The sequence below is a fragment of the Lontra canadensis genome, unplaced genomic scaffold (assembly GCF_010015895.1).
Source record: "Lontra canadensis isolate GAN:19392208 unplaced genomic scaffold, GSC_riverotter_1.0 scaffold58, whole genome shotgun sequence".
NCBI lineage: Eukaryota > Metazoa > Chordata > Mammalia > Carnivora > Mustelidae > Lontra > Lontra canadensis.
This window is the reverse complement of record NW_022631052.1, coordinates 10,299,533-10,311,455: the sequence shown is the minus strand read 5'-3', so window position 1 is coordinate 10,311,455 and position 11,923 is coordinate 10,299,533. Positions and strand designations below refer to the sequence as shown.

Genomic DNA, 11,923 nt, shown 5'->3' with positions numbered 1-11,923 from the left:
CCGGCCCGGGGCAGCGCGGCCGCCGCCGCCATGATTCCGGCGCCCGCGCCGCCAAAGTTCGCGGGGGCGCCCCGTGCCGCGGCGGGGCTCGGCCGGGGCCGGGGGCGCGGGCGGCCGCCGAGGTCCCCCCCACGCCGGCGGCCGAGGGATCGCGGGGAGCGCGGCGGGCGAGGGCGGGGGAGGCTTTTCTCTGCTCCTTTTTCCTCTGGCTTTTGGGCGGCTCGGCGAGGGCCCCTGCCGGCGGGAGTCGGGAGCGGCCGGGCCACGCCGCGAGCGGGGCGCGGGGCCCGGGTCGCCCTTGGGGAGCAGGGGGCGCGGGCCCGGGGCTGGGTGGGGAGCGGGCTGCAGGGGTGCAGGCGAGCCAGGCCAGGCCGTGCGTGGGCAGGGCGGGGGCGGCGAGCGTGCCGGGTGCGGGCTCCCCCTGAGCGCGCGGGGCCGCTGGGGTCACTGGCGGTGCGGGGGACTCGATCATCCGTGGGGGCTCGGTCCGGCGCGCCGGAGCTGGGGTGCCCGCAACGCGGCACGCCGGATGTCCCCTCAGGCGTGCGCGGAGTGACAGAAGTTGGAGAAGACCGGGGGCTTCTGAGTGCCTGCGGGCGGTGGGTGAGGGCGGCGTTCAGCCCAGACCCCCGCATCTCGGAGCCCCCAAGTCTGGGCTTCGAAGGCCCCTTCTGCGGAAGCCGGAGTGGAGGGGCGTCCTCCCCCTTCCCGGGGGCTGGAGCCCGGCGATCCCAGGAAACTCCTCCAGAAGTTGTCAGGCGGCTCCAGGCTGTGCCCCGGAGCTTGCCCCAGGGATCCAGGGAGACCTGGGGTGGGGGAAGGAAGATGGTGAGGTTAGGGTGTGATCTGCTTTTCCCCTTGCTTGGGTCTTTCTCCTTTAGACACTTGGCAGCTGACTTCCAAAAAAGCAGGCGCGTTGGAGGGGGGAGGGGGCAGAGGCCTGGTGGGGGTGGGGATTGGCCTTGCTGGTCAGAAATGCCACGTTGGCAGTTGGCCGCGAGTTTTGGGCCTTGTCTCCAAACGGTGACTCTATAACTCCAAAAAGCTGAAGAGGGACCCAGGAAATCAGTCTGTCTATCTATATGTATTTCAACTTATAGGACACAGATTTGGGTGTTGGAAAGGGTTAAGATTCAGGGTGCCAGTGGAGGCAAAGTTGAATTGGTTAAATTTGGGGTCTGCGTCCCAAGAGCCAACAGCCACTATTTTCTCAAATGTTCGCACCACCTTTGGGGTCTGCAGACCTTACAGAGACAGGCTTTGTGGTCCAGATAAGATTTCTCTTTGCTTGCCTCATCCGTTTCTGGGGTATGCAGGCCAGAAGGTCTTCCTGCCAGCCTGGGCACCCTGGAAATCTCAGGCCTGGCCTTGAGGCAGGTGTCCTAAACTGAGACCTTTGGGGATTGGGGTCAAGTGACAGGGGCACCCACTCAGGACCCCTGCAGCCCTGTGCTGGGCTGGCTGGCACCTGTGCACAGGTTTTCCTCTGTGCTGATTGCCAGGAGGACTGCTGAGGTCCCCAGATATCTGGTGTTACGGTGGGGGGCTGCGCGCCTCCCCATGGACCCTTCAGAAAGCCCCAGCCTCCCCCTGCCATTTGCATCCAAGATGGACTCTCCGCTGCCGCTCCTCCGGCTTCCTTGTCATCATCCCTCACGCCCTCCAGCACTGCCTCCTGCTCGCGGGTTGCCAAGCCGCGGCCTGGCCGGCGGTGGCAGTGGCGGAGTTAGACAAAGCCCCCGCCTCCCCGCCGGAGAGCACATCCCACCCCCCCCCAGGCGCCCCAAGTGGCGGGAAGGCCGCCAGCTCCCCAGGCCCAGGCCGCTCTTTGTCTGGTGTGGGGGCGGGGAGCTGCGCCTGGCCCCAGGAGCTGCTGGCCTCTGCCAATCCCTCCCTCGGCTCCGGGCCCTCCCTGGTCCCCGCACACTGCGTGCATTGTCTGTGATGCTCGGAGACTGCCGTGCTCACACCCAGTCTGGTTTTCTCCCTGGCCTCCTGCAGTCCGCTGCACTGGCCCTCCCCATGTCTGCCGGAAGGAGTGGGCATGAGTAGAACTCAGGGCCCTTCTGCCAACTCTCCCCAGGGCCTCACACACACCCCCCTCCTGTTCAGCAGAGTAAGAGACTGGCACTGACACACTATTGGGGTCACCTACCATGTCACCTGGTGATGGGAAAGGCAAGCCCTCAGCTGTTGTCTGACCCCAGCCCCCCACCCAACCAGGTGATTTCTCCTCCCTCTCTCTTAGCATCCACCCCCTCGACCTAACCCTAGACCCATGGAAGACTGGGGTTTTAGACATTCTGTTGGGAACCATTGCCTCAAACAGGTGGAGAAACTGAACCCCAGAGAGGGAAAGGTCTCTTCCAAGGTCACAGCCAGACCAAGTCCTGGTCCAGGCACTCGTCTGTAGGAAAGCGGATGGGACAGGAGGCAGGGAGGTGAGAAACACTGGACTAGCAACAAGAGGTGAGGGCGGTTCAGGGAGTGAGCTCCCGAGTCCCTCTCATCTCCTGCCCTCAACCCGGAATGTCCTAGACCCTGGGCTGCTCTGCAGGGGTGTGTACCCCCCTGGGGTTGCACTTAGCGTCCTGGCCTTCCAGAGAGGTGTGATACCTTGTGGCAGTCAGGGCTGGAACCCGGATCTGGGGCTGCAAAGACCACACTCACTGCCCACATCAGGAGGTTCGGGAAGTTGGCATTTGGCTGCTGTGGTGAGGGGTCCTTGGGGGGGCACCCACCCCACCCTGTCCCTGTGCTCCAGCCGCTGCACGTCTGTGGTTGCCTTGGATGGAGGTCGCAGTACTGCTGGTGGTTCATCCCCTGCCTGAGCACTGTGGGCCCCGTAGCACAGGTGTCTCACCGTCCCTGCTTGAGAGGTGTGGCGACTGGGGCGAGGACAGGCCCCGTGATGTGCCCTCTTACCAGCTGAGAGGCGGCAGGAACCATGTTCCCTGACTGGGCACCCCACATTGGAGCCTAAACCGGGGCCCCGGCTTGGGGTGGGAGAGGTAAAATCGGGGCAGGCCTGAGAGCAAGGAGGACATCTCAGGTACAGAGCTGTTCCCAGCTACTGGCCAGAAGGACAGAGGGACAGGGCTCGGGGTGCCAGCCTGTCCTGTGGCGTGTGGCTCAGGAGAACGCCCACCCTCTCCAGACTGTGTGTCTCTTCCCGGTGCGGGCCTCCAGGGCTCCCCGAGGGCCCCTTGCACTCCGGCAGCCGGAGCTCCCGAGCGTCCTTCCTCCCTGTCCCCTCCCCTGCTCGCACCAGATGAGCAGCTGGTCGCTTTGGCCAGCCTGGCACCAGCTGTCCATCCCCGGGGCCAAGTCTGCGTAGTGCGCCGTGTGCTTGAGAGACCGTGTGGCTCTGGGGGCGGCAGGCAGAGGGGGAGCTGCTCCTCGGCTGGGCGTGGAGGCAGGCGGTCGGCTGCCGAGGAGGGCTAGGTAAATTCTCCATGGTTACCGCTGTTTGTAATTCTGCAGGACATCCTCTACCCGCTAATGGCCACTTGGCCGCCATTATGGGTCTGCACGCTTCCGGCTACCGAGCTGGAGCCGGAAAATTCCCCGCTGATGACTCCCCCCCCCCCCCCCACCCCCCCACCCCCGGCCCGGAGACTCCATTCCGAGCCGGGCCCTGTCCCCACGTGCTCCCTCGCCGCTGAGGGACGGGGTGTCTGAGTGCTGCCGTCCACAGACGGGGCCCTGTCCCTCCCCTCTTGGGGTGGGAGCCATCCAGCCGTAGGAGCAGACTGTCGCGGGTCCTGGCCCCTCTTTGGGGAGGGAACCACAGGGGCTCAGGCAGACGGAGGGCGACCGAGGACACGCAGACACACGGTGATAGACTCCAGATTCCGGACCTGGGGTCCAGGGAGCCGGTCTCCCGCAGTGGGGAGGTCTCCGGCCCTCGGAACCCTCCCTGTCTCCCTTAGCAGACGTGGGCGGGGGGCCGGGCACGCGCCGTGTAGACCAGCCCCAGTAGCAGGTGGGCCCCTGCGGCAGGGATTAGGCCAAGGGTAGCCACAGATTTCATCTTTGCTACCGATCCCGACCTCGCGGCCAGGAGCGAGCCTGGTGGTTGGGGCGCGGCGGCCGCTGTGCTGGTGGGAATGAGGAGTGGCGACCTGCTCGCTTCACCTTCCTGTCATCTGGGCTGAGCATCGGCCATCGCCGAACCAGGGGACGGGAGTGGGGTCTCTGTCCTCTGAGGACAAAACACTGCTGTTTGGCATGGTCCTGGGGTAGGGGTACTGTGGCAGGACCCAGAGTCTTTGCTTTGGGTACAGTTACACGATCGCTGACTCTTCTCTTGTCCCCCGTAGCTGGGAGCGTCCACCCGCCCTCCACCAGCATGGCGACATCCTCCCAGTACCGCCAGCTGCTGAGCGACTACGGGCCTCCGTCTCTCGGCTACACCCAGGTACGGCAGTGGGGGGATGTATGACGGGCGGGAGGGGCCATGGGGCTGGCCTGGGCACCAAGGGGACATGCTTCCCACCATCCGGGCAGGAGAGCAGCTGGGACGGACACAGTAGACGTGACGGGATGGAACGGTCATCTGGACTTTCACCACGGCCCTGGCCAGCCTCCAGTCTCAAGCCTCGAGGCTTCAGAGCGAGGGGTGGGATGTGTGTTTCACGGGGGTCCTGAGAGGTGGGGGGCGGAGAGCCCGAGGAGAGGCTGGGAAGGCCTGAGGGCTGCACACCCTGTTGGGGCCGCTGGCCACATGTGTCCCTGTGGCAGGGGTCTCTGGACTGGACTCCTGAGGAAGTGAGGCCTGACCTGGGCTCTGGATCTGTGCCTGGGCAGGGGAGAACAGACCCTGTTCTCACTCCCTCCCTTCAGGTCGTGGCCCCAGCAAAGAGGAGGACAGGGCCCTATCCTTCTGGAGCCCAGTTGTGCATCATCGGGAATGGGGATCCTTGAGCTGGGCCACGGGGGTTCTCTGTGGTTCTGCCCCCTGCTTGGCAGCCTCGTAGAGATCTGCTTCCTCACCGCCCAGCGGGGTCGATGTTGGCACGGGCCTCACTGGCTGTCGCCGGTGGATGGACCTGGCCAGGCCGCACGCCTCGGTGCCCTCTGGCCGGAGCTGCCGTCGGGTTCTCTGCCGTCACTGGAACGCAGCGGCATTCTAGGGTCGCCGCGGAGGCTGTCCCGGGGAGAGGGTGGAGGCCGGCCATGCCGCGCCAGGCCGTGCTGTCCCAGGAGCCAATGAGGGACCTGGGCCAGGACCGCCGGAGAAAGTGGCAGTGGGAGGATGGCGGGGAGGACCGCCGGGCCAGGAGGCGATGCCCGGAGGGTGCTGGGGAGCTGAGCGAGGACAGGAGGAAGGCCCTGGAGGCAGGACACGGAGGTGGCAGAGGAGGAGGGAGGAGTAGGCGAGGGCCTTGTGGGGGGGCCCGAGGGGACCCCAGCCTCACTCATCGGGGTGCTTACTTGGGCTATGGGTGGGGTCTAGAGAAAAAGGGGTTTTGTGGGGTGAGCCCTGCCGGCGGAGGGGGCGAATGAGTGAATTGAAACACTTCGGTGTTGTGTCCGGACGGTCTCTGGCAAGTCTTTGTAGTCCTGCTGACCCCAGGTGTGGCCCCCGTCTCCCCCCGTGCTCTGGACCGTCCTCCCCTGGGATGTACGTGCGCATCGACCTGGGTCCTGGGAAGTACCCGGTGGTTGCTGAGCCAAGCCGGTCCTTTTTTCTCCTGAGATGTTACAAGCCTTCTGGAGGCTGCTGGTGGTTTCGTTCTCTGCAGGAGGACATCAGAGAGGCCTAGCTCTCTGGTCTGCGGTTACCCCTCAGGGTGGACCAGCCTGGCCCCGGCACAGACGGCCGCTCCGGGAGACTAGGCCAGGCTGCCCTGCCTCCAGGAGCCGCCTCAGGGCCAGGCCTCTCCCTGCCCTGTCCTCGCTGTGGCTGGCGTACGGTGCGGTCCTGACTTTGGCCTTGGGGTGAGGTTAGGGATCGGTTCATGTAAGCTCTTCCTTCTGATTCTAGGGAACAGGGAACAGCCAAGTACCCCAAAGCAAGTATGCTGAGCTGCTGGCCATCATCGAGGAGCTGGGGAAAGAGATCAGACCCACGTACGCTGGGAGCAAGAGTGCCATGGAGAGACTAAAACGGGGTAAGTAGTGGGACCCAGACTCCCCTGACGGGTGCCGCCTCCCTGCGGGGTGTGTGGGGAGGTCCCCTGTGCCTCAGGGGCTCTCAAATTGTTAATCCGGTGTGGAGGCCTCCACAAGGGCGGGGGTGGGCCGTGGGATGAAGGTGTTCTTGGGATCTGACGGGAGGGCCTCGTGTGCCTCCCGGGAGGGTCTGTATGCTTTAAAAAAGGAATCTTTATAGCCCAGATCCTGCTGTTTTGTCTGTTGCCTGCTCTGGCCCTGTTGGCTGCTGCTGGGCCCAGGGAGCTGCAGGAGGCCAGACGCGCCAGGCTTTTCCTTCTCTGGGCGGGCTGGGGACATGGAGTCGTGAGGTCCTGGGTCCTGTGTTGCCCCCTGCTGTCCGCTCTTTGGAGCAGAGCCCGAGGGAGTGCCTGGGTCCCTGCTAGTCTGGGAGGGAGAGCAGGAACGCTCTGAAGTTCTTGGTGACTGCAGAGGGCGGACAGGAGCATGATGTCACAGAAAACCCTTGACTCACGTGAAGACGTGACTATGTGACTGACCAGCTGATCGGAGCTGCTGGGATGGGGCATGAAATCGGCTGGCTCCTCGCGAAGTCACCGGGGTGGAGGGGAGAAGAGCATTTCTGTTCTAGAAGGTGGCGGTGCAGAACAGCGGTGGCCTAGGTGCAAATTAATTTCGGGAGGGATCTGGTGTTTCCGAGGAAGGCTGCAGAGGCAAGTCTGGAGTGAATCTGGGGCATAAAGGGGGGCTTCTGCGGAGGCCAGGACTCCACAGTGGTGGGCGAGGCTGGCTGAGTACAGCAGTGGGCTTCCCTGGTGTTTATGAAGCCGTCGTGGACAGGGCTTGTTGGTGTGGGGGGGTGAACCCCGACCCACCCCCGGGGGCTGGGGCGGGTGAGCATCATTCTGTGTCCAGACCTCTGTTTGGAGTCAGGGGAAGCAAGACAGTCCTGACATCTGGAGTTCTGGCCACCCGTGTGGAAATCCCTGGGAAGAAGCTGGACCCCAGAGTCTAATAGGTGATCTGCAGTCACCCTAAAAAGCCAGTGGGTTCAGGGCAGCCGATGCATGTGCCTTGTGATGGCTCCAGGGCAAGTGCTGTGTGAACAGCTGGTCCCACGGTCACGCTCACCAGTAGCCGAGTCCAGGCTAGGCAAGTTCATGTCCGAGCAGGGTAAAGAAGGGTCATAAAGGGTCATAAAGGCTCATGGGTAGGTAGGTCAGCAAACTATAACTGATAGGCCAAGCATGTTTTTTAGTTTTTAATGGTGGGAGATGATTCTTTGGGGCTCCTGGGTGGCTCAGTCGTTAAGCGTCTGCTTTTGGCTCAGGTCATGATCCCAGAGTCCTTGGATCGAGCCCCGTGTCCGCCTCCCTGCTAAGCAGGGGTCTGCTTCTCCCTCTCCCGCTCCCCCTGCTTGGGCTCGCTCCCTCACTGTGTCTCTGTCAAATAAATAAATAACATCTTAAGAAAAAAAAGATTCTGTGACACGTGAAATTGATCTGCAGCTCAGACTTCAGCTTTGGTAGTAAAGGGTTATTGGAAGATAGCCACACCCATTGCTTCCCTAGTGGCTGCTTGAACGGTTGTGACAGAGCCTAGGTGGCCTGCAAAGCCTGAGATATTTACTCATCTGGCCCTTTCTGGAAAAAAGTCTTCTGAAGCTCGCAGATAAGATATGTGGGACGTGGCCACCTGCGTGACATGGAGATGTCATTCACAATGCCCTCCGGCTGTCCCCTCTCAGAAGGAGTACATGCTTTGTGCCTTTTAAAACGAGATTAGTATCTCATCGCATTCACTAAAGGCAACGACAATAACAACAAAAAAACCAACTCAACAACCAAATGGTAGCCAGCAAACCAGAGAGAGGAGACAGGCAGGGGAGTGATGGGGCGGAAGGTGCTCTCGGCACCCGGCGGGCAACGTGACAGTAGAACAAGGTTGGACATAAACGAGCAGTCTTGCATCCTAACTGTGCAGGCTGGACACTGGACAAGCCCTTTCTAGGACTTAGAATATGAAGAAGCCAGAGAAAAATCACGATTGGAAGACTTGGACTCTGCAGAGTGGGTCAGGCTTACTGAAAGCAGGTGGAGACGCACCTTCCTCTGACGGCCTGACCTGCCAAGAGAGCTTGCTGGTCATCCCCGGTGTGAGGGAAGGGATTGGTAGGAGCCATGAAGAGGAGTCTGGGCTAGGAGGGAAGGCCTTCGAGGTGGGGTTTTCAAACCGCCGGAATTGCAGGGTGGTTTGGATGCAGGTCTCGAGGTCCCTTCCAGGGTGAGGGCTTTTCAGCTGGGTTGCACGGGGCCCTCTTCCTCTCCGGGAGTGGGTTCTGCGGGACCTCAGCCTCTGTTTCTCCTCCAGGCATCATTCACGCCCGAGGACTGGTTCGAGAGTGCTTGGCGGAAACGGAACGGAATGCCCGATCCTAGCTGCCGATCAGCGCAGAAGGTTTTCCGTCTTTGTCTAAGACCAGAAGTTACAGCTCATCTCCCATGTTCAGATGAAACTCTTGCTTTCAAAATGGTAACAGTTTGGTTTCTCCTTCCCACGTCCCTCCCGTGGTTCATGAGGCTCTGAGATTGAGAAATATTTTGCAGTGGACTAGGATTTACATTTTCAATAGTTGGGAATTACCCAGGGGTTTTTGTTTTTTTTTTGTTTTTGTTTTTCTCCTAAGATTGATTTAAAAGATGCACGTAAAAGATATCTATCTCACAGCAGAGCTCCCAGTTACGTTACCCAGATTGTTCTCCGTTCTTTTTCATAAGCTAATACAACTCTGAGGGTTTTTTTGGTTTGTTTTGTTTTTTGAGTGCATACGTTTGCCCCACGGTGTGTGTTCCGCTTAATATAACTTCTTTTGTGCTTAAGCATTTGCTTGCATGACTATGAGTGCTTTGAGGTCAATTTTAAAAAATGCACAAGTTATAAATACAGAAGAGAGAGCAACCCTACCGAACCTGACCTAACAAGAACCCCCTCACCCTCCAGTTTTCCTGCCAAGACTGTGTGTGGATGTCAGTTCTGCTTTTCCCGTAAGGTGATCTAAACATCTGGAAGAAAAATGACTAAAACTGTTTGCATCTTTGTATGTATTTATTACTTGATGTAATAAAGCTTATTTTCATTAACAATTTGTATTAAGGTGTGGGTTCCTTGAATTCTTAAATGTTTGTTTTTTTGTGTATTTTTTTTAAGTGATATTTAAAAAAAAATAGCTCCTTGGGGGCACCTAGCCGGCTCAGTCCCTAGAGGTGCAACTCTTGATTTGGGGCTTGTGAGTTCGAGCCCCACGTCGCACGTGGTGGTGACTTAAAAATAAAATTTTTTAAACAAAACAAAACGAAAAACAGCTCCTTCAAAGAGAGAGAGAGATCCCTGCCCCAGAGGGTTTGCCCACCTGGTCCCAGAAACGTTTTGTGTGCCGATGGCCGAAACATCCTGGGCCGAGGAAGGCAGTTGTTTGCCTAAGTCGGAAGGTGGGGGTCAGGCAGAGCTGCATCCTGGTGCATCGTGACTGCTGTGGACATCGGTGCCCGCCAGGGAAGTGAGCAGGAACATTAGTGGAGGGGGTCTTACTGACTCTTCCGCCGCCTGCCCACAGTGAGGCCGTTCTCAGCTTCCAGATGCTTGTCCTGTGAGCATTTCCGGGCTGCTCCAGGAGTCTAGTTCTCCTACAAGGTGGCCTCTGGTGAGCTTTCTCTGGTGCCCGGGGACAATCCGCCGCCGTGGTGCTCAGGAAGGCTGGCCTGCGCTGGCTGTGCTGAGACTGTGGGGTGAGCCCCAGCAGCAACCCCCAAAGGGATTTGGTGGTGATTTTTACTCCATTCCTGAGGCACTAAGCCCTGGTCACCACCATCCCTGGTGACCTGGAGACTGAGACAAAGGAGGGATGGGGTCAGTTTTGCAGGCAGGAGGGAAGGGCCCAGCCACGACGGGTCCAAAGGCAGGTAAGGGACTCAAGGGAGTGGGCATATCTGTGTCTGTTTCATGCACAAATTCCAAAAAGCTCAAGAGAGGAGACAGATTGAAGCCTCTGTCTCTGCTGTCTACAGCTCCCAAATTTCTCTTTCCACTGTTACCGCTTGTCATGTACCCTTCCAGGCACATGGCTACCTTCTGAATGGAGGTCCGCATGGGGATGGGTCCTAGGTGCTGCGACCGGCCTCCAGAGCCTTGCACACGATGCTTAAGCTTCCAGACCAGCTCGCTCTGAGGTGAGAAGAGCCTTACCCTCTGCCTTAAAAGAGAATTTCTTTGGACACAGGTACTGGGCACGCGGTCTGTGCGTGCTGAATGGGCTGGTTTTGACTGCAGGTCCTGTCTGACGGTGGCCTTCTCCTGTCATAGTTTTTCCCATTTTTTTTTTTTAAGATTTTATTTATTTGACAGAGATCACAAGTAGGCAGAGAGGCAGGCAGAGAGAGAGGGGGAAGCAGGCTCCCCGCTGAGCACAGCACCCTATGCGGGGCTCGATCCCAGGACCCTGGGATCATGACCCGAGCCGAAGGCGGAGGCTTTAACCCACTGAGCCACCCAAGCACCCTCCCCTACTTGTTTTATGGGTGAACCCCAGATGTGTTCTGACAAGCCAAGCTATTACCTCTGCCTAAAAGACCCACACAATTGTGGGGTCAGATCCAGCTTGAGTGATGGCCTTGTGCAAATTCACAATTAGGTTTCTGGAAACTCCTCTCATAAATCCACTTGTAAACCCACAGGGAATGTCGTGTATTTTTTTTTTTAAGAAAGCTCTACCCCCGTTGTGGGTCTCAAACTCATGACCCTGAGATCAAAGAGTCCCATGCTCCAACAACTGAGCCAGCCAGGGGCCCCAAAAATGCCACTAATGTTTGACTCCCTTCCACAGTTTTCCAAAAAAAATGCAACTTCCTGGGGGAGCCTGGGTGGCTCAGTCGTTAAGCATCTGCCTTTTGCCTTTGGCTTGGGTCGTGATCTCAGGGTCCTGGGATCGAGCCCCCTATTAGGCTCCCTACTTAGGAGGGAGCCTGCTTCTCCCTCTCCAGCTCTCCTTGCTTGCGTTCCCTCTCTTGCTATCTCTGTCATAAATAAATAAAATCTTTAAAAAAATTTTTAATTAAAAGAATGGAATTTATTAATGCTTTTTTCAAAAAGTTTTATTTTTAACCTTTGATAATAAAACAAGACAATCACACAAATATGCAGCTTAAAAAAATACAGTGACATCTTTATAACTAGCCCCCCAGGTCCAGAAAGAACTTTGTCAGCCATCCACAGCCCCTCTGGGTGTCCTATCATGATGACCCCTTTCCGCCCCACAAAAAATAGCCGCTGTGTCTCTTTATAGTTTTATTCTCAAAATGTGTGTCTTTATTCGTCACAGTTTAGTCCGCCATTTAAAAAATTTTGATTTAAAAATGTTAAGTCTGTCAGAAATACAGAAATCCTAGAGTAACGCTTGAGATGGGATGGAACTCCCCACCATTATTCCTTGGAAACATCTGGCAGGTTCTTTTATTTTTATTATTTTTTTTTATTTCGTTTTTTAGAGAGACAGAGTGTGCAAGCATGAGCTGGGTGGGAGAAGGAGTGTGGGCACAAACGGAGACGGAGAGAGACTCTTAAGCAGGCTCCCAGCCCAGCATGGAGCCCGATGCGGGGCTTGATCCCACGACCTTGAGATCATGACCTGAGCTTAGGTCAACAGTTGGATGCTTAAGTGACTGAGCATCCCAGACGCCCCTGCATCTGCAGGTTCTTTAGTTAGAATCTGTGATTTTTTTCAGGGACGCCCAAAGAGCGTGTGACTTTTGAT

General features: G+C 58.1%; 1 protein-coding gene across 2 annotated transcripts in view; it reads left to right on the top strand.

Annotated features, from left to right (window-relative positions):
- The window catches only part of CDK2AP1 (cyclin dependent kinase 2 associated protein 1), a 10,139-nt gene extending 875 nt beyond the window's left edge, over nt 1–9,264 (top strand). Inside the window, exons 1-4 of one of the 2 annotated variants that reach the window (XM_032876434.1) lie at nt 3,323–3,444; nt 4,323–4,420; nt 5,990–6,116; nt 8,488–9,264. In XM_032876434.1, the coding sequence (XP_032732325.1) occupies nt 4,352–4,420; nt 5,990–6,116; nt 8,488–8,555 (264 nt within the window). In that variant the 5' untranslated portion in view covers nt 3,323–3,444; nt 4,323–4,351 and the 3' untranslated portion in view covers nt 8,556–9,264. Of the gene's footprint in view, nt 1–3,322; nt 3,445–4,322; nt 4,421–5,989; nt 6,117–8,487 lie in introns of those variants that run through there. The other variant, XM_032876433.1, reaches the window with a different exon arrangement.
- The last annotated feature ends 2,659 nt before the right edge of the window (nt 9,265–11,923 follow it).